Source organism: Choloepus didactylus, chromosome 23 (genome assembly GCF_015220235.1).
Source record: "Choloepus didactylus isolate mChoDid1 chromosome 23, mChoDid1.pri, whole genome shotgun sequence".
Classification (NCBI taxonomy): domain Eukaryota; kingdom Metazoa; phylum Chordata; class Mammalia; order Pilosa; family Megalonychidae; genus Choloepus; species Choloepus didactylus.
The window spans coordinates 22,661,341-22,685,953 of NC_051329.1; the positions used below are offsets into that span (position 1 = coordinate 22,661,341).

At 48.0% G+C, this 24,613-nt stretch overlaps 1 protein-coding gene and 1 long non-coding RNA gene across 5 annotated transcripts in view; one reads left to right on the forward strand and one right to left on the reverse strand.

Annotated features, from left to right (window-relative positions):
• KIAA1671 (KIAA1671 ortholog) overlaps positions 1 to 24,613 on the forward strand; it is a 205,564-nt gene that overhangs the window by 60,287 nt on the left and 120,664 nt on the right. For all 4 annotated transcript variants that reach the window (XR_005214060.1, XM_037817432.1, XM_037817434.1 and 1 more), the window contains 2 exons: positions 1,713 to 4,481; positions 12,614 to 12,727. Coding sequence is in view for 3 of the 4 variants with exons in the window: in XM_037817432.1 (XP_037673360.1) it covers positions 1,713 to 4,481; positions 12,614 to 12,727 (2,883 nt within the window). In the remaining variant the exon portion in view is untranslated. The remainder of the gene's footprint in view (positions 1 to 1,712; positions 4,482 to 12,613; positions 12,728 to 24,613) is intronic.
• LOC119519657 lies at positions 22,077 to 23,387 on the reverse strand. Its single transcript, XR_005214062.1, has 3 exons — positions 23,138 to 23,387; positions 22,708 to 22,764; positions 22,077 to 22,588 (listed from the first exon to the last, which is right to left on the reverse strand). It is a non-coding gene; the product is annotated as an uncharacterized LOC119519657 (long non-coding RNA).

Below are 24,613 nucleotides of genomic sequence, written 5' to 3' on the forward strand. Positions count from 1 at the left end.
TTGAGAGAGGGTCCAATTTAAGCCCCTCGTATTTCACATTACAAAATATGGCAGCAGTGGCACTACCAATTGTGGAAAGGCTCTATGAAGTGAGTGAAACAAAATGTTGACTCTGGGAGTGGGTTGATGGGGGTTTATTATTTTCTCTGCACTTTTATGTATGTTTGAAAACGTCCAGAAAATGAGAAGTTGGTAAAGAAAACCTCACTTTAAATAGAACAAAATTTCACTTCTATAAGTAGCTCATTTTTTTAAAAAATTCAGTTTTATTGAGATATATTCACATGCCATACAATCATCCATGGTGTACAGTCAACTGTTCACAGTACCATCTTACAGTTGTGCATTCATCACCCTGATCTATTTTTTAACATTTTCCTTATACTAGAAAGAATAAAAATAGGAATAAAAAATATAAGTAAAAAAGAACACCCAAATCACCCCCCCATCCCACCCTATTTTTCATTTAGGTTTTGTCTGCATTTTTCTACTCATCCCATCCACACACTGGATAAAGGGAGTGTGATCCACAGGGTTTTCACAATCACACTGTCACCCCTTGTAAGCTACATTGTTATACAATTATCTTCAAGAGTCAAGGCTACTGGGTTGGAGTTTGGTAGTTTCAGGTATTTACTTCTAGCTATCGACTCCATTTGAAATCTCTCAGCCACTGAAGCTTTATTTTGTTTCATTTCACATCCTCCTTTTGGTCAAGAAGATGTTCTCATCCCACGATGTCAGGTCCGGATTCATCACAGGGAGTTATATCCTGCGTTGCCAGGGAGATTTACATCCCTGGGAGTCAGGTCCCACGTAGTGGGGAGGGCAGTGAGATCACCTGCCAAGGTGGCTTTGCTAGAGAGAGAGGGCCACATCTGAGCAATAAAGAGGCAGTCAGGGGGAGACTCTTAGGCACAATTATAAGCAGGTTTAGCCTCTCCTTGCAGCAACAAGATAGCTTAATTTTAATAGAAAAAATTTTAGTTTTAAACTAAGCCATACATGCATATTGTACCAATCAAATGGGAGTGAAGTATATAGGGCTAAGAGTGGGTTCCTGTCTTCTTTCCCTGCACTGCCCTCTCCCCTCCCAAACTGATGCTCATGGTTGGATTTGTTATCTTTTCTCCAGACCCTTTATCTACACGTGTGAGAATATACGCAGACTTTTTTTTTATGGTCTTATATTGTAAATACATTCTGCAGTTTGCCTTTCTCCCGCCAACACAATCTCTTGTAAGAGTCCTTTGATGTCAAGATATTATAGGGATCTTAAAGCCAGAGTTGCGCAGTATTCAATTGTTTGGCGATTTCAAAATGTATTTAGCCAGGGCCCTTCGATGGCCCTCTTGGCTGTCTTTTCAAGCTTTTGCTTTCACGAACGGTGCTGCCTGAACTTTCTTGTTGCCACTGACTTGTGCTCATGGGAAAGAAAGAGCCCTGGGAGGAAATCGGCCATATTTAAGGAAATGAATATTTTAAAGCCTTGTTCAGCATGCCAAACTGCCCAAATGTCATATTCTTTTATGTTCTTTCCAGCGATATCTGAGAGTGTCCATTTCCCCACATCCTCACCCACACTGAATGTTTTTGGTCTTTAACAATTTATGGTATCTCGTTGTTTTAATTTTATAAGTAGCCATTTCAGTCACCTTGCCACTTCCTTTCTGTTCTGAACTCTTTAACTTTGGGTTGTTTCTTCTTTGCAGGAAAAGGAAGAGCGTGATGTGGATGGAGCAGCTGTGCCAAGAAGCCCCTGGACACGCCGTGAGACAGCCAGACAGATGGAGCAGAAAGACAGCTCCAACCAGGACAACTGTCAGGGTGAAAACTTGGCGGGGGCTCCGGGCCCCGGTGACGTCACTCCGGAGGGTGATGGAAACGTCCAGACCGTGTGGGCCATGGTGTTTGAGCATCACGTGGAGAGACACTCAGTGGCCGACCAGGCTGGCCGCTGTCCCCCGGCTACCCCCCTGGGTGACGTGGCTGGTGCCCACATCTCAGAGCCTAAACCCAGGCCCAAGAGAGGTTCCCGGCCGGGGAAGTTCCCGCCGGAAAAGGCAAACCTCACGAAGGAGAACCCCAGGTGGTTTGAAAATCCCGAGACAGAGAACCTGGGACGAATAGCCCTTTTGAACGGTGAGCCAAAACGGCATCACACACCCCTCCCGGAAAATTATGCTTTGGGTGAAAAATGCAGTAATCCCTTCCTCAAGACCTCGGAAAAGCCTCCCACTTTCCAAAGGATCGAGGCCAAGTACGACATAGTACACGCAGTGGGGGAGCGCGCGCACAGTGAGGCCATCTCCACGGCCACAGAGGAGAAGGCTGTGGCTCTCCGAAGCAGCAAGCCTCGGCTCTCGTGGAGGGAGAGGCAACTGTCCCAAGAGGTCACTGCTGACCCCAAGCGCAGTCTGGAAGGTCTAGTGGGGTCCGTCCACAGGGCCAGTTTGATTTGGGAAGCCCGAGGGACCCACGAGGCCAGCGGGTCAAAGCCTGACTTTAGAGAACCTAAGGATGTGTCTGGGGGCAACTGCCCGTCGCCCAAGTGGACAGGTGGGGCGTCGATGAGCTGGAATAAGGTGGCCGCGGCGGTCAGTGAAGAGAAAGGCTTGGAGGCGAGCCCCATGGCGGCCAAGAGGTGCTCGTCCAGGCCCAGTGCCCCCGAGGTTTCCCCTTGGAGGGCTGCGAAAGCCACTGTCCAGCAGGAGGGAGCCGGAAACAAACCGGGAGGCAGCATTTCAGTGGAAGAAAGGGGTGCATCTGGGGGGCACTCTCTGAATCCCTCTTCCAGGGCTAAGGACGAGCCCTTTGACTTCCGGGCAGGAGCGCATCCTGGGGCGTTTTCTGTGCTGAAAGGCACCCCTGGTGAGGGTGAGCCAATGCCAGCTCGGGCGCCGGCACCTGAGGTGAAAATGCAGAAAGGGAGCCACTCAGACCCGAGAACGGAGAGGTGGAGGCGTCGGACTTTACCCCACGACGTCAAGTTTGATGAATTCAGCTTCCTCACCCCAGAAAACTCTCAGAAGGCGGAGCAGAGACAAACGGATTATTTGACCCCAATGGCCAGTTCCTTTAAAAGAACTCCTCAACCATCCCAGGAGGTGAGCCCAGGTGTCCCACAGGACCAGACTTTTGTAGCCGTAAAGCAAGGGTCCTCTGCGGAGCCCAAGGCGACGTTTTTTGCGGTGACGTATCAGATTCCTGACACCCAAAAAGCAAAGCGCGTTGTTAAGTCAGGGCCTGGGAATTTGATGGAACATTCTAGAAAAACAGCTCCCCCTCCATCTCCTCATTCTTTGGCATCGACTGTGGTGTCTCTGAACCATGAAAAGCCACCGGAGACTGTGGGCAGTAAAAACCGGGCTAAGGACAGAGAGCGTGAAAACGTAAGCATTTCAAAAAAACTGAAGCCAACCAACCGTCCGTTATCGCTTGGGGTTGGGATTCTGGACCCTTCTAGCGAAAGAATCATCGATGTCAACGCCTTGTGGATCCATCGGGGATCGGAAGACGTCACTGGTTTTCAGAACGGACGGAAGGACAGTGGGATCAATCTGTCCCCCAGCAACCCTCCTCAAACTACCCCGACTTTCAAAAGTCACCCGAAAGCCAGTGATCTCCTCATCAGAAGGAAGGCCAATGTGGTCAGCGAGACGTTCCCGGGTAAAATGAAAGATGGCTACAGATCCAGCGTTCTGGATATCGACGCATTGATGGTGGAGTACGGTGAGCAGTCGGTGAAAGGGCCCGGGGTGGAGGCAGGGCACAGCAGCTCGCCTCCTGAGAGGTCAGGCCAGCCAGGCAGGGTGGAACGGTGTAGAAGGAGCCTGAAAGAGGCACCCCAAGGAGAGGATCTTCAGAAACAAGCCGGTTTTGTGGACACGAATCACAGTTCCCTCCTCAGCTCAAGCCAGCCCCCGGCAGAGTCCCCGGGACCAATCACGGACACCAAATTTAACCCACCTCTGTGGGATCTGCCACACTCAGCTCCTGAAAAATATCCAGGGGCCTCTCCTGGCCCCGTGGGTCCCAGGAAAATCTTCTCGGGAATCATCGAGGATGAAAAGAGGACCTTTGTTAGTAAACATCACGCCTCAAAATGTCAGAATCGCCCTGCCGAGTCGAAGCCCGTGAGTCAGGATGCTCCAGGCAGTGGGGTCAGTGTGTCACCCAGATCGCCCCCTGCTGAGTGGAAGAAAGGGACCCCATGGAAAGCCTCTGGGACGGGAGATGCGGGCAGTGTGGCCCCGTGGGGAGACTATGCATGTAACCCTGGAAGGTCGATGCAGGATGTCAAGAGGGCCTATTCTGAGAAGGGACCCCCTGCCAAAATCCGAGAGGGCCTGTCCGTCATGCAGGAGGCCAGAGAGAGGAGGCGAGAGCAGCCCAATGGGAGGCCCAGCCTCTCTGGAGAGAGTCTGGAGACCAAGAAGGGGTCCTGTCAGCAGGATGCGGGGACTCGAGGCAGCCACAAGGTGAGTACAAAGGCTGTTTCAGTTAGACTGAACTTTGATTAAACATCCAGGCCGGTTTGAGACCTCAAACCTCAGATCCTGTGTGGGCCAGGTGGGTATGTAAATTGAATGGAGCAGGTTTGGGTGTAAGACTCTATGGAGAGGTGGAGATTGCGGCAAAACGCAAGCACATTCCCTATCCGAAGGGGAAAACTGCTGCTCGGTTGGTTCCGGCTGATTCTTGACACATGAGAATTCTATCCCCTGAAAGCAGATCTGATTTATCAAGCATCTGAAAATCCAGATTTTTATGTGTAACCGCCACCCCCAATTGTAAAATGAGGGCAACTAATTTTAAAAATGCTGTTCTGTCCAAACAAAACTTGTCTGCTGGCGTCATACAGCCTGTGGGCTTCTATTTTGCAACCTCTGGCCTAGAATGATGATATTATAGGTACCATTTATTGAGCACCTCCTGTATACCAGTATGCTTGTCACGTTCATTAGTGCATACCCAATGACCAGCATCGTGTTTGACTTTTGTGAACATTCAGGAACTATTTGTTGGCTGAGCGAATGAGTGGTTGTTTTTGAGCACCAGCACAATCCTGCAAAGAGGGATTGTCATAATTTGGGCTCTCCTGGAACCAGGTCCCCAAATAAGGCTTTGGATGCAAGTAGTTTATTTAGGACAGTGGCCCCAGGAGGAACTTGCAGGAGAGTAGAGAAGTGAGACAGGATAGGGAAGGCACCCAAGAAAGATCATCTTCAAGCAGACTGTCACTGAGGGTAACTGAAGTACAATCCCACTGGCTGCCTCTGGGAGGCACAGTAGAACACCCTTCTTAGTTGTCCTACCCAAGGGGCGAGGGACCTGGGTATTTACTTTACAATTCCCATCTGTCCTTGGCTGAGGCTGTCCCTGCAGTTATGAACTCTCAGAGTCTCCCTTCCTGTCTGGCCTCATGCTCAGTGGTGGACAGAAAACCCTCGTGCAGTGGGACACCATTGCCATTGAAATGTATTTGAGTATTGGGCAAAGTGCTGAGAATGTTTGCTGTGTAATACGGACGGGCAAAAAAAAAAAACAAACCACTGAGGCTCAGAGAGGGTAAGTAACTTGTCCCAGGCCACACAGCAGCAAGTGGCAGAGCCCAGTGCATTGTTTGAACTCAGGTCTGGCCCAATGCCCAAGCTTTCTAGAGTGGTGAATGAGGAACTGTGGAAGGTGGAGAAGAAATCCAAAGTATGGGTCCCACCTTAGGAAGATTTTGATCTCGATGGGGAGATGGAACATGGTAATCCAAGGCCAGATAGAGTGCAGAGTGAGGGACTGGAGAAAAGGACCAGAAGGTGCCCTAAAGGAGCTGCTGAACTTGAGCCCAAACTTGAGGAATGGGCCTGAATTTGGATTGACTGATTGGGGGAGGTGAGGGCATCCTTGGCAGGGGCACAGCAAGTGCAAAGATTTGGAGGTGGGAAAAAGCATGGCATGCTCTGGGGGGCAGTGTGGAAGCTGACCTAGTGCCCCATGTGTGATGTGGTTGTAAGAGCATATCGGTGGCATCAGCCAGCGAGGACTTGGATCCCACCTCTGCCATCTGCTGATGGAGAGTCCTTTCTCCTGCCTGAGCCGTAGTGAGTGTCCTTGACTGTAAATAGGAGAGGATTCCACCCTGGTTGGGTGGAAATTAAGCAATAGGGTAATGGCAATAGAGACCACGAAATGAGGGTTCACCTAGGGTCTTTGAGTGGGGAAGTGGTGGAGTTGGGCTTTGAACCCGCGAGACTTCCCCAGGAGGCCAAATTCTTATTGTCAGGATCGTGCAGCTATGCAGGCCCACTTTTAACTCTGGCTCTACCACTTTCCAGCGGAGTAAGGCAGAGCACCTCACCTTTCTGAGCCTGTTTTCCTCCCTGGAGTTCACAAGAATCCAGGCCTCCAAGCACTGTTATTAGCCTGAACTGAGATAAAGCGCCTAGCAAGGGCCGGGCACCCCGGTGGCTCTTGGCCAGGACTGGCCTGTCGTCCCTCTCTGCCTGCACGTTCTGCAGAGGCACCTCCAGGGCTGCCGTTGTGGGAGCCACGGGTGAGGGAGGGTGGGAAAGGGAAGAGGCCGTGGAAATGTGACACTAAATCTGCTTGCCAGCAGCTCGTTCAGGGGCCCGCCTGGCAGCGGGAGTTGCAGGGAGGGTTGCTTGGGCTCGGCTCCCGTCCCCCACCCTGCCTTGGATGCCAGCCCGGGGCGCTCAGGCCCCAGGAGCCCTCGTTGTCAGGGGATCTGCTTTCTCACCGAAAGATCGGGAAGCCTTGGACCAGCTTCTATTTCTCTCCCTTCTCTCTTGCCCAATGATCCTCTGTTCTTGGTCTTAAAAAAAATTTCTTGGTCTTAAAAAACAAACAAACAAACAAGCAAAAAAAGTATTACAGAAGTACTAATTGTTGGTTGCTAAACATTCAAACCTTGCAAGGGGGGTATAAAATAGAAGATGAGTGTCCTCTTTTAACCTCTTTGCCTGTCCCCTCTCCCAGATGCAGCCGCTGTTACGGTTTTGATGCCCTTTGGGACTTCCCTACATGACACCAGGCACTTATCAATCAATATTTATCAACTTCACATTTTCCTCATTGCAGAAGTAGTGAATGCTTGTGTCAAAATCTAAAATATAGAGATACATAGTTTAGAAAGAGAATTTCCCCAAAGGCTCTCCCCACAGCGATGGGTCTGGTACATAAACCAGGGAACACCCTTACAGGTAGGTTTTCCTTTCTCTGTGTGTGTCTGGACCAGGGGTTCTCAATCCCTCGTGATTTACACCCCAGAACACAGTGGCAATGTCTAGGAACATTTGTTTGCTGTCCACTAATGGGGAAGAGGTTGCTCCTGGCATCTAGTGGGCAGGGGCCAGGATGCTGCCCAACGTCCTGCAATGCACAGGAGACAGCCCCACACAATAAAAGAACAAAGAATTATTTGTCTCCAAATGTCCCGAGTGCTGAAGTTGAAAAGTCTTGCCCTGAACACACATATGGCTGCAGGTGACTAGATATACAGTTATAGACACATGGCAACAGTCTACATAAAATCTGGCCTTTTTTAACAGTGTTGGTACACACACAATTACCCCGTTGCTTTTTTTTTTTTTAATTCAGTTTTATTGAGCTGTATTCACATACCATATAGTCATCCATGGTGTACAATTAACTGTACATAATACCATCATATCGTTGTGCATCCATCACCCCAATCTATTTTTGAACATTTTCCTTACACCAGAAAGAATAAAAATAGGAATAAAAAATAAAAGTAAAAAAGAACACCCAAGTCTTCCCCCCCCATCCCACCTTATTTTTCATTTAGTTTTTGTCCCCATTTTTCTACTCATCATCCATATGCTGGATAAAGGGAGTGCGATCCACAGGGTTCTCACAATCATACTGTCACCCGTTGTAAGCTACATTGTTGTACAATCGTCTTCAAGAGTCAAGGCTTCTGGGTTGGAGTTTGATAGTTTCAGGTATTTCCTTCTAGCTATTCCAATTCACTAAAACCTAAAAAGTGTTATCTACATAGTACTTAAGAATGTCCACCAGGGTGACTTCTTGACTCCATTTGAAATCTCTCAGCGCTGAAACTTTATTTCGTTTCACTTCCCCCTTTTGGTAAAGAAGATGTTCTCAATCCCATGATGCCTACCCTATTACTTTTAATGACTGGAGACTCTTTTATTCTATAGCTGAGCCCCAATTTACTTACCCAGACCTTTACTGAAGGACATTGGGTTTGTTTGATTTTTTGTGTTAGAAGCAATATAGTAAAGGAAGATCTTGTTGTACATATTTGCTCCATTGAATGAGGGTCTCGTGATTCAGTCTGTTTTGCTTATGGTACCCCACATGGGGTGTGATAGTAATTAGGGTGATTTCATTCATCTATTCATCCATCCATTCATTCACTCATTAAGTTTTTTCCTCCTCTCACATTTATTGAAACTCTGTAGTGCCAGACCAATTATAGGATTTTATTTAATTTAATCATTTATTTTAGTCTTTAAAGAGAGAGAAGTTTCACAAGGCTCAAAAAATACTTAAAGGCATAGAGTGAAATTTCCCCCAGACCCCTCGATCTATCGTCCTTACAAACCTCCTCATCCAAAAATCACTTCTGTCCTTTTCTGCCCAAATTCCTTTAGGATTTCTTTCTGAGAACACAAGCAAATATAAATACACACTCTTATATTTTGCCTCCCTTCCAGAAAAGAGAGGATTTTCTACACAAGTGGTTGCAACTTTGATTGCATTTGGGAGTCTCATGGAGAATCCTAAATGATCGGAATCAGTTTAGGATTCTGATCATTTAGGAATCCTAAATGATCAGAATCCAGTCAGTCAGATCGGAATTCCTGGGGGTGGGCCCCAGGCTTTGTTCGGTTAAAAAGCTACCAGGGGATTCTTGGGCTGAACGTCTCTGCCATACCCACAGTTTTACCACGTGCTTTTTTTTTTTTTCATATGACATTGTTATTCTAAGGACAGTATCCTCATTCATTTTGATGGCTGCATTGTTGTCCGTGGATATGCCACCATTTATTTAATCTTCTCTTGTGGTTGGATATTTCCAATCTTTTGCCATTTTGCACCATATACATAGGTCATTCTGTGCACTTGCGGGGATAGCTGGGGTTCAGAATGGAGAAGACCTGCCTAAGGGCAAGTGCAGTCGTAACCTCCCAGGATCACGTCAGCTTGCCCTGCTGCGGAGTGGGACCAGTTTACATGCTCACCAGCAATTGTGAGCCCCCTTGTCCTCAGCCTTACCAGGTTGAGTGTGTGACCGCCAACTTCTGGATTTTGGGGTCCCTGATGAGTGCCCCTTGTCCCGCGGCATGGTTCAGTTTGTAGTCCCCTGTTCTGAGTGAGGGTGGGCATCTTATTATGGGTGTGAAGATATTTTCATTTCCTTCCTATAAGCTGTGTTAGTATTTCACCCACTTTTCTTTGGGGATGTTGGTCCATTGATTGCTTGGAGTTCTTGGAAATGGATCTTTTGCACTTTTACTATTTTATTTCTCATTGGAAACAGCACATCGCCTTGAGACTTATTAGCTGTGTAACTCGGGCACCTGGCCCAACCTCGTGGAGCCTCAGTTTCCTTATCTATGGAAAGGAGATCCTGCCTCCTCCATGGATTTGACCGTGGACTTGACCGGGAGTTATCAATGTGATAATGTATGGTCAAGCCCCTGTCACAGGACCTGGGGTGAGGGAGGTCTGAGGGAATCCGAGGAAAGCACTTCAGAGTTAACCTTCAGCCTTCCATTCACTTAATAAATTAAATAAGTGCATTAAACCCGTCCCACGCTAGGTGCCGGGGCTGCTGCGGGGACCCAGACAAGCCATGCCGTCCAGTGCAGTTGTTCACTAGCCACATGTGGCTACTTAAATTTAAATTAATTAGAATTAAATAAGATTAAAAATCCACTTTCTCATCTGTAGTTGCCACGTTCAAGTGCTCAGCTGCCACACGTTTTTTAGTACCTACTCCACTGGACACAGCACAGTGATTTAGAACATTTTCATCATCACGGAAAGTTCTAGTAAACAGCACTGTTCTAGAGGGTTAAACAGACCTCAGCCAAGTGGAAGACAAGGGGGTGACAGGAGGTTACTTTGAGAGGTGCTCAGGGAAGGCAACCCAGGAAGGGACCTTTGAGGTGCCATCTGGGGATGAAAAGGAGCCACCCAGGCCAAGATCTGGGGAGAGAAGCAGGAGCAGGAGGTGAAGGTGCCCGAGGGACGAGCAAGACGGCTGGAGTGGTGGTAGAGGGGTGAGCAAGGGAGCTGTGGGCTGGAGCCAAGATGGAGAGGTGGGTGCAAGCCAGAGTCTAAAACCCGGCAGAGGGCACTGGGGAGCCCCCGAGGAGTTCTGAGCACGGCTGCAATGAACGGTGTCTTAGGAGACTCAATTCTGCTCTCTTTGAGTGTGGACTGAGGGGTGAGGGTGGAGGCAGGGAGGTCAGTTAGGAGGCTGCCGTGGTTCTCAGACAAGAGGGAAGAGGCAGTGGGGCTTGCACCAGGGTGCTGTCCGTGGAGGTGGACAGAAGTGGAGGGGTTCAAGGCACTGACTTTTTTTTTTTTTTTTTTTTGGTAACAGGTTTATTGAGATATAATTCACATACCGTACAATTCACCCATTTAAAGTATACAAGTCAATGGTTTTTAGTATATTCAGAGAGTTGTGCAACAACCATCAAAACCAATTTTAGAACCTCTTCATTACCCCAGAAAGAAACCCTGTGCCCCTTAGCTGTTACCTCCCAATTACCTGCATCCCCTCCAAATCTTAGGCAACACTAATCTTCTTTCTGTCTTTATGAATTTGCTTATTCGGGATTCTTCATATAAATGCAACCACACAATATGTAACCATTTGTATCTGGCTTCTTTCACTAGGTTCATCGGTGTAGTAGCATGAATCTGAACTTCATTCTTTATATTGTTGAATAATATTTCATTATATGAATATATCACATTTTATTTGTGCATTCATGGACTTTTGGGTTGTTGCTACTTTTTGGCCATTGTGAATAACACTGCTATGAATATTTGAGTGTAAATGTTTGAGTGCACATGTATTGTCAATTCTCTTGGTCCTATGGTAACTCTAGGTTTCACCTTTTGAGGAAGCACCAGATGGTTTTCCTGCCAGCAATGTATGAGGGTTTCAGTTTCTCCACAGACTCACCTACACTTATCTGTTTATTTGATTATAGCCATCCTAGTGGGTGTGAAGTGGTTTTGATTTGCATTTGATTTGCAGTTCCTTAATGGCTAACTTTTCATGTGCTTATTGGACATTTCTATATTTTATTTGAAGAAATGTGTACTCAAATCCTTTACCCATTTTCAGTTGGCTTTTTGTTATTGAGCTATTATTGTTCTTTATGTATTCTACATACAAGTCCCTTATCAGATATATGATTTGCAGAAATTTTCTCCAATTCTGTGGGTCATCTTACTTTCTTGAGCATGTCCTTCAAAGCACAAAAGTTTTTAAGTTTGATGATGGCCAATTTATTTATTTTTCTTTTTGTTGCTTGTGCTTTTGGTATCATATCTAAGAAAACATCACCTAAACCAAAGTCATGAAGATTTACTCCTATGTTTTCTTCTAAGAATTTTGTAGTTTTAGCTCTTACGTTAGGTCTTTGACCCATTTTGAGTTGATTTAGTATATGGAGTGAGGTCTGTGGCATTTTAGAAGGCTCGGCCCCAGCTTTGCTGATGGGGTGGAAACAGGGAGGAGAACGGAGGATGACCCTGAAGCTGAGAAGGAGCAGCCTGGGATATAGGAGGAAAACCAGAGGTTCTCATGAGGCATCAAAGAAATAATTAATTAATTAATTAAAAAATAGAGGCCACAAGGCAAGGGGTCAGGGGTCCAGCCTTAACTCTTCATTGATGCTGTGTGTTCTTAAGCAGTTCCCTTCCCTCTCTGAGCCTTCCTTTCCTTTTTTGTGTGGGAAGAGTGTGACATGGTTAAAATCCAAATTCTGGAGTATTTGTGGACCTGTGAATGTATCCTCTGTATGTGACTGAGTACTATTTATGACCGTTCATAAACTATTTTCCCTATGTATCTGTGTGTTTGTGCACGTGCAGGTGCATGCATGCGTTTATTTGGATGCATGCAGAGATGTCTAAGGTGAAGTCACCACCTGCAACCAGTGGCAGCAGTGTGGCTGGCTGACATTTATGGAGGGATCCCGGGGCAGGGCACCCGGGGCTTGAGCATATCGCCCCCTGGTGGTGGCACTGTGGCATGCACTTTCCATGTGCATTCCGCATTCTGTTCTTCCATCGATCCTAGAAGCAGGATACCATTCTTATTGTTCTCCAAATGATCAAGTCTCAGAGAGGTTAGGGCACCCATCTGAGGTCACACAGCTATTAAGTGGCTGCACTCAGACTTCCTGCCCCCAACCCTACATCATATTGTTAAGATGGACTGCCGCTGGGTGGGGGGAATTTCTGATGGTTTAATATCCTTCTTTGCCCCTTTTGGTACAAAACAGACTCTCATGCTGTGACATACTCTTCCTGCAACTGGGAAAAGCGCCAGTAAAGCCCTTTCCTTGTGTCCGACCCTCAGGTACTGCCACGGGATCTGGGGCAAGAGGGTGTCCTCCAGGGCACTGAGCAGCTGCCCCTGGGCCCCCGTAGGAGCCACAGCTTCTGCAAGGACAAGAGGAGTGGACTCTTTGTGGTGAGTGACACGGCGTGGCCGGAGTGGGGATGAGGACCAGCAGGCCGCTGTCCCAGAATCCAATGTTGCCTGACAAGCTCCATGGTGGTTCGCAACTTGGAGGGTGTTTGGTGGCTCTGCCGGGGAATCCTTCCCTTCTCTCAGGTTTCTCTCGGGTTTCCAGCCCGATGCTGGGAGGTAACCCCAACTGCCCAGCACGGAGCAGTTAAAGAACAGCCACGGGTGCCTGACAGTACTGGGTTCGAATCCCAGCACTGCCTGCTCTCAGTAGCTCTGAGCAATTTATTTAATTTTTCTCTGCTTTAGTTTCTTCATCTGGAAAATGAGATCATGATTCCTACTTCTTTAGCACTGTTGCAAGGACGGGGTGAGATTGTTTGTGAGACCCAGTGCCTAGGAATGTGTTCATTAAGTAGTAGTTGTGGTGATGACAGGAGGCAGTGGAAAGCTGTTCCTGAAGCCAGACCACATGGATCAAATCCTAGCTCTGCATTGCATTGAAGTGTAACATTGGGGAGGCCTCTGGCCTCAGTTTCCTCATCTGTAAAATGGGTACAATAATCATATCTACTTCCCAGGGCTGATGTGGGGCTTGGGTGCAATAATGAGTAAAGTGCTTTAGCATAGTCTCGAGCACACAGCAAGCCTTCACTTAATGAATGTTATTGTTACAATTATTATTAGTAGTAGTACTATACTTGGTTTTGAGTTTTTGTTGGCTATACTTGGCCACATCTCCTTGGTCCAGCACTTCTCAGCTTGTGGCCTGTGTCCTCATTTGTGAAAGGAGGTAGATGTTGTAGCAGAATCCTGGGGAAGCTGCTGCCTCTGTGAGCCTCGGTTTACCCAGGTGAGTTTCAGGGACTCACCACCTTGGATTATCTGTGATTTTTTTTTTTTTCTATCATACTTGAAGATCTGCTGAGTTCTAAGTTTGCCCATGAAGTTCCCTCTGGGTCCTGCGTCCAGTGTGAGGGTGTCTAAGGCAAGAGGTTTCTTTAATGAGGCGATACTAGATCTGCTCACAAGGTCCTTAAAAAAAATATGGTTTTATTGAGATATATTCACACACCACACAAACCGTCCAAAGTATATGATTGCCGGTTCACTGTATCATCACATAATTGTGCATATATCCCATGGTCAATTTTAGACCATTTGAGGTCCTTTTCGATTGCATAATTCTGTGCAGTTCAGTGAGGTTTGTGCCTCGTCTCATGTCTTGGAGACATAGGAAGGAGCTTGCTTTCAAATCCTGGGTCCGTCCCTTCTAGCATTATGGCCATGGGTAAGAAATTGCACTTCCCTGAACCTCAGTTTCCTCCTCTGTAAAATGGGTCTGAAGAAGACCCCACCCCCCCACCCCGGCAGGGTTCTTACCTGGACGTGATGAGAGCATGGCGGGGGGGACAACAAGGCCAGAGGAAGAATTGGACCTTGGCGGGACGTCTGCTGAGCAGCCCCTAGAACGTTCTGCAAGTGCCCAGATCCCAGTCACAGACTCACACACATTAGAAACCTGTCGTGTTTTTTGTTAATCATTCCCTTCCACTGGCTTCCTTCTTACCCTTGTCTCCATTCCCTCTCAGGTGGCACCAACTTAGCTTATCTGATTGTACTTGAACTTTGTGTGTGTGTCTGTGAAGACAAGGGTTACGGGGAGACAAGCATCTCAAACCTGTCTTTTTATAGTCACCGCTTGCTGGCATCCTCCCTGGTTGCCCGGCTCCTCCCTGCCACTCTTGGTCATCGAGGAGCCTCTGTCCTTGGAGTCCTTGGGCAGCTCTGACCTCTGAGGCCCCTGCCCACCGCTGCCTGCTTGATTTCCTCTCCTCCAGAGGTGGCTGGGTGGGGGACTGATAGGGCTAGGGCCTCAGACCTCACTTCCCTGCTTTCAGGACTCACGCCTGCAGTTCTGGGGAGCAGCCCCCAAGGGTCCAGGTGTTCAGCTTCCTTCCCGGTGGCTCCAACAGCCCATCTGGGAGGGACCGTGGCATTGAGCTCTGGAAGCTGAAAGAAGTGGGTTCAAATCCCAGCTTTTCCACTGTGTGACCTTGGGCAAACGACTCGGTGAATCTCACTGAACGTCAGTGTTTTCTTCTGTAAGATGTGGAGGGTCCCATCTGTCCTTTAGAGTATTTTTGTAGGCAGTAAATGAGATCACTCAGCACATAGTAAATTCTCGATTAATTCAGCTGCAGGGATAGTTTTCTTCCCTGCTCTCCCCCCTCCGCCCCCGTCTTTCTTTAATTTTTACTCCTCTTCTACTTTCCCTTCCCTTTCTCCTCCTCCTTCTCCCCCTCTTCCTCTTTGTTCCCTTTTTTTCCCCATCTAGTCTATCTCTATTTTTTTATAAGTGGGAAGAGGCCCGGGAAGAGGGCGTGACTTAGACCAGGTGACGCCCTGTGGGGCCCTGGGTCCTGCAGGCTGCCCCTGTGTGTCAGTGAGATGGTCAGAGCTGCATTTTGTACCTTGTGAGGTGGCTGAGGGGACTCATGGACTCGCCAGCTCCCGATAAAAGTTGTCTGCTGTTATTCCTGCCATAGTTTTTGTTAATGACTTTGTGCTGTTGGTTTCTGGTTTAGGCCCAGCTCCATTCTTTGAGCCTGTGTCTCAGGCCTTGTCAACCCCTGCCCCACCACGTTGGAGAGTTGAATCCCATTTTGCATAGGAGGAAACTGAGGCTCAGTTTGCCCAAAGCCTCACGGTTAGCCAGTCGGGGAGCTGGAATGGAACCTGGGCCTGTCTCCCTTCCAGGCTTGGCATGGGCCCTTCCTCGCCAGCCCCCTTTCCCCTCAGGCCCATAGCACCAGGTGGGGTGCATTGGCTGCACGAGGAAACCAGACACCCTGGGAGCTCCAGGGCTGCCTGCTGGGGCCGAGAATGTGATATTGGTTCAGCCCAGGCTTGGTTACCAGTTGTTCGGCTGTAGCTGCCCTCCCAAGGGTGCTGGGCCTGCCGAGGCTGATGGGTATGGCTCCGCCCACAACTGCTGACCCCCAGGTGGGTCAGGGCCCGAGCAGGAGGTCAGTCCGGCCTGGCTCTGCCACTGACGACAAGCCCTGGATGAGTGAGTTTATCACTTGGGGCTTCTCCATCCTTGGTAAACGGGTCCTGAGCTACCTAAAGCTCACGGTGCTTTCTATGTGACTCAGGTACAGTTTCAGTTTCCTGTCTGCTAAAACAAATACCACACAAATACCAGTGGCTTAACAACAGCAAGGTACTGGCTCACGGCTTTAGAGGCTTGAAGGCTGTCTTCCTCCCAGGGTCAATATCTTTTGCATGTTCTGCAATCTTTGGGGTTTCCTTGGCTTTTCTGTCACCTGGCAATGCACATGGGGGCGTCGTCTTCTTCTACTCTGGGTTCCGTTGACTTTCAGCTTCTGGCTCTTTCCTGTGGCTTCTCTTTGTCCAATATCCTTTGCTTGTGAGGACTTTGGCTGTGTTGGATTAGGGCTCATGCTCATCAGTTTGAGCGCACTTTAACTGATGACATCCTCAAAGGTCCTGTTTGAAATGGGCCTCACACCCGCAGGACACGAGGTTGGGACCTGAGCATGCCTTTTGTGGGGGGCATGATTCAATCCCCAAGAAGGGACTATTATTATCCCCATCTTACAGATGAGGAAACTGAGACGCAGAGCCGTTGAATACCTCTCCCAAGGTCAGAGTCTGCAGCCCACACTCTTAAGCATTTGCTGAACTTAACACTCCCCCGACTGGTAGTGTGGTGGAAGGGTGGAGGTGAAACGAGATGATATGCTCATTAAAGCATCCAGCACAGCACTTGGCAGAGAAACTCCTTGATAAATATTACTGCTATTACTGTTGTATTGGTTATTATTTCCTTTCAGTTTCTGTTTTCTGAGCTCTCTGTTTTAAAAGCAATAATTTATTTTTTTTAATCGCAGTAAAATATACATAGCATCAAAATCATTTTAACCGTCTTAAGTGGACAATTCTTTGACATTAAGTATATTGACAATACTGTGTACCTTTCACCACTGTGTATTTCCATCATCCCAAACCCAAACTCATACTCATTTACCAAGAACTCCCCATTCTCCTCTCGCCCAACCCCTGATAGCCACAATTCTGTTTTCTGTCTCTATGAATTTGCTTATACTAAGTATTTCATATGTGAGAATTATCATACAATATTTGTCTTTTGTGTCTGGCTTATTTCACTCAACATGATGTCTCCAAGGTCCATCCATGTTGTAGTAGCATGTACCAACACTTCATTTCTTTTTACGTCTGAAAAATAGTCCATTGAATGGGTAGACCACATTTTGTTTTTCCCTTCATCTGTTGACGGACACTTGGGTTGCTTCTACCTTTTGGCTGTTGTGAATAACGTCGTGATGAACTTTGGTGTACAAATGTCTGTCCGAGTCCCTGCTTTCAGTTCTTTTGGGGACCCGAGTTCTCTTGAAGAGCTACTGATGGGACAGGAAGGCACCCCCACTGCCTTGCTCTGCAGTTGAGGACACGGAGGCCCAGCGAGGGAGTGTCCTATCTAAGTCCCTGCAGAAGCTGGAGGTGGGACTGGAACTTGGCCTCTCTGATGCCCTGGCCAAGGCTTGTTATGCTTTTCCTCCTTGCTCCTTTCTGAGGTACACTTGGGGACCTTGGGGCCTGTTTTAGTGTGCTAATGCTGCAGAATGCAAAACACCAGAGATGGATAGGCTTTTATAAAACAGGGGTTTTATTTCACTACACAGTTACAGTCTTAAGGCCACAAAGCATCCAAGGTAACACCTCAGCAATCGGGTACTTTCACCAGAGGATGGCCAATGGAGTCCGGAAAACCTCTGCTAGCTAGGAAGGCAGCTGGCATCTGCTCCAAAGCTCCGGCCTCAAAACGGCTTTCTCCCAGGACGTTCCTTTCTAGCAAGCTTGCTTCTCTTCAGAACATCACTCCCAGCTGCACTCTCTTTTTCCCCCCCAAGTTAGCTCATTTATATATCTCCACCGATCAAGGCCCACCCCAAATGGGCGGGGCCACGCCTCCATGGGAACATCTCATCAGAATCATCTCCCACAGCTGGGTGGGGCACATTCCAAGCAAATCCAACCAGCACCAGAACTTCTGCCCCACACAAGACCACAAAGATAATGGCATTTGGGGGACACAATACACTCAAACCGGCACAGGGCCCCATGGCAAGTCTGAGTCCTGTGTCAGGCCTCCCCTTTCTGTGGGTGGACACACCCTCTCTTCCCCATAAAGTGAGCATTTGGTCTGCACTCACGTGGGGATCGTAAAGCACACTGACTCATGGACTGTGATCTTAGGTCACGTTTCAGCCCAGGGCCCCTCCTGTGATCATAAAGGGGCCCCTCCTGTGATCATAAAGTGCCCCAGCTATGGAGATTCCCTGCAATGGGGCAAGTGGCAGTCCTCTGATAACCTCCGGAATTTTCTCCTAAATCAGCAAGCCCGCTGGTTGGCATGTGTCAGTTCATTTTGTCATGAGTTCATTCCTCTGTGAGCCTACTGTGTGCCAAGCACTCACCGAATGGGCCCTAGAGATTCTCTTACTCAGCCTCCCAGCATCCAGGGAGGGCCTGAAGATGGCCTGGAAGGGTCTTGTTGGACCAAAGGAAGAGGACGGGAAGGGCATTGGGAAGGGCATTGGGAAGGGTGGAACAGCATATGCAGAGGTGTGGAGGGGGTTTAATGCAAGGGGCAACTTGTGGGGGAACAGTGAATAGACCAGTTTGGCTGGGGTGAAGTGTTTGGGGGTTTCAGTCTTTCCTTCGACAAATATTTATTGAGTTCTTTCTCTGTGCCAGATGGTGTGTCAGATTAGGGCTGCAGGTATAAATAAGACCTAGATAAATAAGGTAGATAAATACTTGCACTGGGTTCTAACAGCTAGCATTTATTGAGCACTTGCTGTGTGCCAGTCCCTGCGTCATATACTTTACATGCATTCCCTCACTTAACCTGCTCAGGATTCAAAGGTTCCCAGAGTGGGGAGTACGTGTCTCCATTTGGGGAGGGCTCACTGAGGAGGGAAGACTTGTTTTAAGTCTTGAAGAATGAGTAGGTGTCTGCTGGATAGGTGCGGTCTGCAGAGAAGTGGTTTATCCCGGATGGAGGGAACAAAGGTTTGGGCAAAGGTTTCAAGGTGCAAAACTCTGTTCCATAAAAATAGATGTACTCAGGAATCCAGGTGATGGTTCTGGAGTTTCTTTTCAAGTTTAATGAATCGTTCCTGAACATCCCCAGTGTGTGTTTTAATGCTGAGTTCAGATTTACCCCATCTGTTACTAATGAGACTCTGGTCCTTGTTTTTGAGTAGTGGCAGCTCTATTGTCACCAGGCCACCATCTTTGTACATAGAGTCTGCAAGGGCAATCATTTTAAAGTTTGAGAGCATTTGAACCTGAAGACTTTATTCTGATGAGTGGGAAATGGGAGGGGAAAGCATTTTGATTCTAATGACAAAAATAGTATTTCTTGTGAATATCATTGTGCTGGTTTGAAGCTGTTATGTACCCCATAAAAAAACACGTTTTTTAATGCAATCTTGTGGGGCAGACCTATTGTGGGTGGGATCTTTCGATTAGGATGTTTCCATGAAGATTTGACCCACCCAACTGTAGGTGAGCAGTTTGATTAGATTATTTCCATGGAGGTGTGGCACCGCCCATTCAAAGTGGGTCTTGATTAGTTTACTGGAGTCCTTAAGAGGGTTCAGGGGCTGACACAGATGCAGGTGCTTGGAGATGCAGACAGAAGGACATTTGGAGACACTAAGCTAAGAGATGAAGTCCAGAGTTTGCCCCGGAGAAGCTAAGATGCTTAGAGAGGAACGCCCTGGGAGAACAAGCAAGGATGCACAGATGCTGAGAGAGAGAAGCTAAGAGAGACAGAAGCCCAGAGACATTTTGGAGAAAGCCATTTTGAAACCAGAACCTGGGAGCAAAAGACCAGCAGATGCCAGCCATGCTCCTTCCAGGCTGACAGAGGTGTTCCGGACACCATTGGCCTTTCTTCATTGAGGTATCCTATTGTTGATGCCTTGGTTTGGGCACTTTTAAGGCCACAAAACTGTAAACTTGTAACCTAATAAATCCCATTTATAAAAAGCCAATCCATTTCTGGATTTTGCATAGTGGCAGCTTTAGCAAACCAGAACAGTAATCAACTTGAGATGAGGGAGGCCTTGCGAGGTACTCTTCCAAAGGACACATCGTTGGTCCTAGTTAGAGATTCTCTTTAAATTTCAGCTGGTTGATTGGGTGTTCAAATAGGAAGGAGGAGCACGAAAAGAAAGACTGTATATGAATTGCTAGAAATAAATCATCAAAGATTGTGCTTAAACGCAAGTTGGGAATACGGGTTTTATGTTTCTTTTTATTTGCCAAGCATGCAGACTCTTCTCCCCATAGTGTGCTATTTGTCATTCCCACAGTCGATGCTGGACATATATTCATGTCACGTTGACTTGAACATATGTCAGGGATGCTGCTTAACTGAAAGGGACTAATTTGCTTCACACAGCAGGATTTCCAGAGGTGAGCAGATGCTGGCTGGGTTCAGCGTCTTTGAGAGCCTCTTGGATTTTCCCTCAGGCGTTGTGCCTCGCGGTCCCCATACGACTGCCACCATTCCAAGCAGAAGGGCCATGTCAGCTAGGTCTGTCCTTTCAGTCAAGAGACCAAAAGCTTTCCCTAGAGCACCCTCCTGCAGCTTTCCACATATGGTGGGCTAGAACTGGTTTGCGTGGCCACATCTAGCTTGCAAGGGAGTCTAGGAAAGTGAGTGTTCAAGCCTTCCAGCCTCTGTCATGGAACTTGGCCAAGTTGAAAATGGCCATTAGTCATTTGGCTAGCATTGTTTATTACACAGTGTGAAAGAAGATGGAGTTTGTCTACTTGTTGACGAGGAAGCTTTGGGTCTCCAAACCAGGATAAGGGCCAAGAGAGAAAAGGTGCCAAGGGGCTGTCTGCTGGGACGTGAGATGCTTGCTGGGCACTGGGCTGCAGGGACGGAAGACACAAGCCCCACCCTTATAGGCTCCCAGTTTGCTGGGAGCAGGGCTCAGAGAGGCGAGGAAGGCTGAAGTAGAAGATACAGAAAGGGTGGAGCTGGCCCAAAGGCCAGGGGACCCTCTCTGCCTGGGTGAGTCAGGATGACACATCAGGTTTAGGAGAGTGAGTGGGGAGGTCAGTGGCCAGATCTGGGCAGGGCCCTGGGTTCCCAGGAAGCCCAGGAATTCACTGACACATGCTAATTCCAGGTGTTATTTGCTTCTTGTCTTTTACTGCTGGGTTGAAAGGGCTAGAGAAGAATTGAGCAACTTTTATTTCAGCTGATTAAACCAGCCAGACCCCAAAGCTTTTGTTTTCTAAGTCTTAAATATAAATGGGAGGTTGTGCCTGAGAGGCATTGAGGTATTTTATAGTCATTCATTTACCCATCTCTCTCTCTAGCCATCCACCCACCCACTCATCCATCTACCGATCAATCCATTCACCCACCCACCTGCTCACCTACCCAGTACTCAACTGCTCATTTGTCCATCCATCCATATGTCCATCCATCCATCCATCTGTCCATCCATCCATCCTCTTCCCAGTTATTTGTACATGCAAAGTGCTCAGGATATAAAAACAAGTACGTCTATTTCTGTCCTGAAATTGCTGACATTCTCGGAGACTGTAACCAAGTAATGACATAACCCAGGATGATAAGTGCTAGTCATTCCATTATTCATTCATTCATTCAACATCTATTGAGCACCTACTATGTGTCACACACTGTTCTTGGCCCTTCAGGTGCAGCGGGGAACAAGACATACATGGTTCCTGGCTTCCTGGAGCTCATACTCTAGTGTGGGGAAACAGACACTAGACCAAAAAATAAATAATAGATAAAAGAGGCTTTCAGGATGGTGCCAAGGGCAGTGAAGAATATAAAATGGGGTGTTGAGATCAAGAGCAACTGGGGCTGTTTCATATTAGGTGGTCAGGGAGGGCATCTCAGAGCTGCTCACCTCTGGATATCCTGCTGTGTGAAGCAAATTAGTCCCTTTCAGTTAAGCAGCATCCCTGACACATGTTTAAATCAACGTGACATGAATATATGTCCAGCATTAACTGTGGGAATGACAAACAACATATTATGCGGAGAAGAGTCCATATGCTTGGCAAATAAAAAGAAACATGAAACCCGTATTCCTAACTTGTATTTAAGCACAATCTCTGATGATTTATTTCTGGTAATTCATATTCGATCTTTCATTTCTAGCTCCTCCTTCCTGTTTGAACAGAGAATGAGGAACCAGCCATGTAGAAGCATCAGAGGGAGAGTATCAGGCAGAAGGACCAGTACATGCAAAGGGGCTTTGAGTGCTTAATAATAATAATGTTCATTATTATTGTTATAATAAGCAGGGCATCGGTACTGGCGTGGAAAGAGCTGGCAGGGGTCAGATCACACTGGGCCTTGTGACTGCGGTGAGGAAGCTGGTTTGGGGGGAGTGCAGGCTGCTGGGGGGAGGTGTCCTAGCATCTGGAGGAATCCGGAGCAAGGTAGAAGGCATTTGCCAAGGGGAAGGGCCTCAGTTGTGGGTAACAGCGTGTGTGCATTCACAGAGAGGCCTGGGGGAAGGAACGGGGCTCCCCCGGAGCTGCAAGGGGGTCTCCTGGGGAGTGGTACGCATGAGGCCAGGGAAAGCCCACAAGGCTTGATCTCCAGCCCAAAGCACTGAGGAGCCTGGGACTAACAGCTTCAGAGTCACGGTGTGGAGCGCCCTCTGGTGGACATCGTGGAGACGGATTGTGTGAGCCAGAGGGAGGGAGACCGTTGAGGAGGCTGTTGAAGCGATCTGAGCAAGACCACTAAAAAAAAAAAAAAAAACTTTTTAAAAATTGAAGTATAATGTGCACACATTAAAAAGGAAAAGAGCACATATCCTAAGCCAGATGTCCTGGGTTTAAATCCCAATTCTGCTGCTTACCCAGCCACGTGACCTTGAGTGGGTTTATTTAACATCTCTGTCCCTTTGTGACCCCATCTGTAAAATGGGGATAATAATAGAACCTACCTGTTAGAGATGCTGTGAAGCAGGGAAGGCACAATGAGCAGTGCCTGACGCTTAGTAGGTGCTTTATAAGACTTTGCTGTTATTACTGTGACCTTGAATTGAGTTTTCTAAGCGGCAGGCACTGTGCTATAATCCCTGTACAGACATTATCCCATTTAATCCTCACAGACCCCAAGAGATGGGTGCTCGTTCTCCCTCTGGTTCCCTTATGAGACTAGCTGAGCCCCATTTCCTAGCCCCTCCCACGCCAGCACTTTTTCCCTGAGTGACCTCACTAGATCCCTCAGTCCAGGAAGATGCCTATTTTAGAGAAGCCAAGACTCAGAGAGGGGAGGTGACTGACCTAAGGACACACCGCGAGGAAACAGCGACGCCTGGATTGAATCCAGGTCTGTGGGCTCAACCCCTGCAGAGTTCTTTCCACCCAAGGAGGGGAAGGGGCTTCTTTCTTGGGGGCAGGTTCCTGGGCGGGAGAAGGTCGGCAATCTGCCGGGCTAGATTCGGTTTCATCATCGCAGCCTGGGGCTCCCAGGGATCTGTGGGTACCCCGGGCCCCAGCCGGGTGCCGAGGACACCCGCCGCCGCCCCTTGCAAAGCATCCCTGGCGGAGCCCACGCCTACCTGGCGCGCGCGCGCCCCCTGGTGTAGCCGTGCGGGATCGCGAGTGCTGGGAGTTCCCAAGGCAGCTGGGAGGAAAGCCAGGCGCGCCGCCGCTGCCCTTCCCATGAATCCACACGATACGTTTCCCCCGTTTCACAGGTGAGGGGGCGGGGCCCGGAGGGGTGGCGTCGCATGCACCGAGTGGGCTCCTGGCACCCTTAATGGAAACTTGATCGGACAAGGTGGAGTGGATGGGGAGAGATGCAACTGCCGATCTCTGCCCTGCCCCCCCCCCCCCATATGGCTGTCATAAGGCCATTAACAATCATCCTCAAGGCAGCATGCGCGGGAGACTCTTCCAGGACTGGTTCCAGGCAAGAGATGGAGAAAGGTGGTAGGGGTGTGGCTCCAGTCAAATAATTCAAGAGGCACAGTATTTTTAGGTATTTTAAAGGCTCTGGGCAGTCCTATGGTAAAAAAAACAAAAACAAACAAACAAAAAACACATTTAATTTGGTCTAACCTGTGCTTTCCAAATTGGGGTCCTTTACTCATTTCCTTCTTATTGAGGTATAATTTTTATGCAGTAAAGTGCACCAGTCTTAAATCTACAGCTTGATGCATTTGACATACGTGCCTGCACATGTAACCGCTACCCAACCTCATAACACGATGTGGAACATTCTCAGGCCCGAGGAAAGTTCTACAAGCCCCTTCTTAGTCACCATTCTGCCATTGATTGGTTCTCTCACCCTAGATGAGTTTTTTGCCTATTCTAGATCATATAAATGGAAGCACACGGCTTGTTCTCTTTTGGGTCTGGCTTCCTTCAGCAACAAAATGTTTGTGAGCTCTGCCCATGCTGTTGCTTGTAGCAGTGGTTTGTACTTTTGCATTGCTGTGCATATCCTGTTATGTGCACATGCTGCAGTGTGTTTGCCATTCTGCTGTTGCTGGACATTTCGAGGTGTGACAGATAGGGCTGCTATTTTTGTACGTCTTTGGGTAGACTTACACCTGTTGGGTGTGTATTCAGGAGAGGAATTGCTGAGTAGTAGAGGATGCTGTGCCAGTTTGAAACTGTTATGTACCCCAGGAAAGACTATGTTCTTTTAATCCACTATTGAGGGTGGGACCTTTTGATTAGATTATTTCCATGGAGATGTGACCCTGCCCATTCAGGGTAGGTCTTGATTAGTTTACTGGAGTCCTTAAGAGA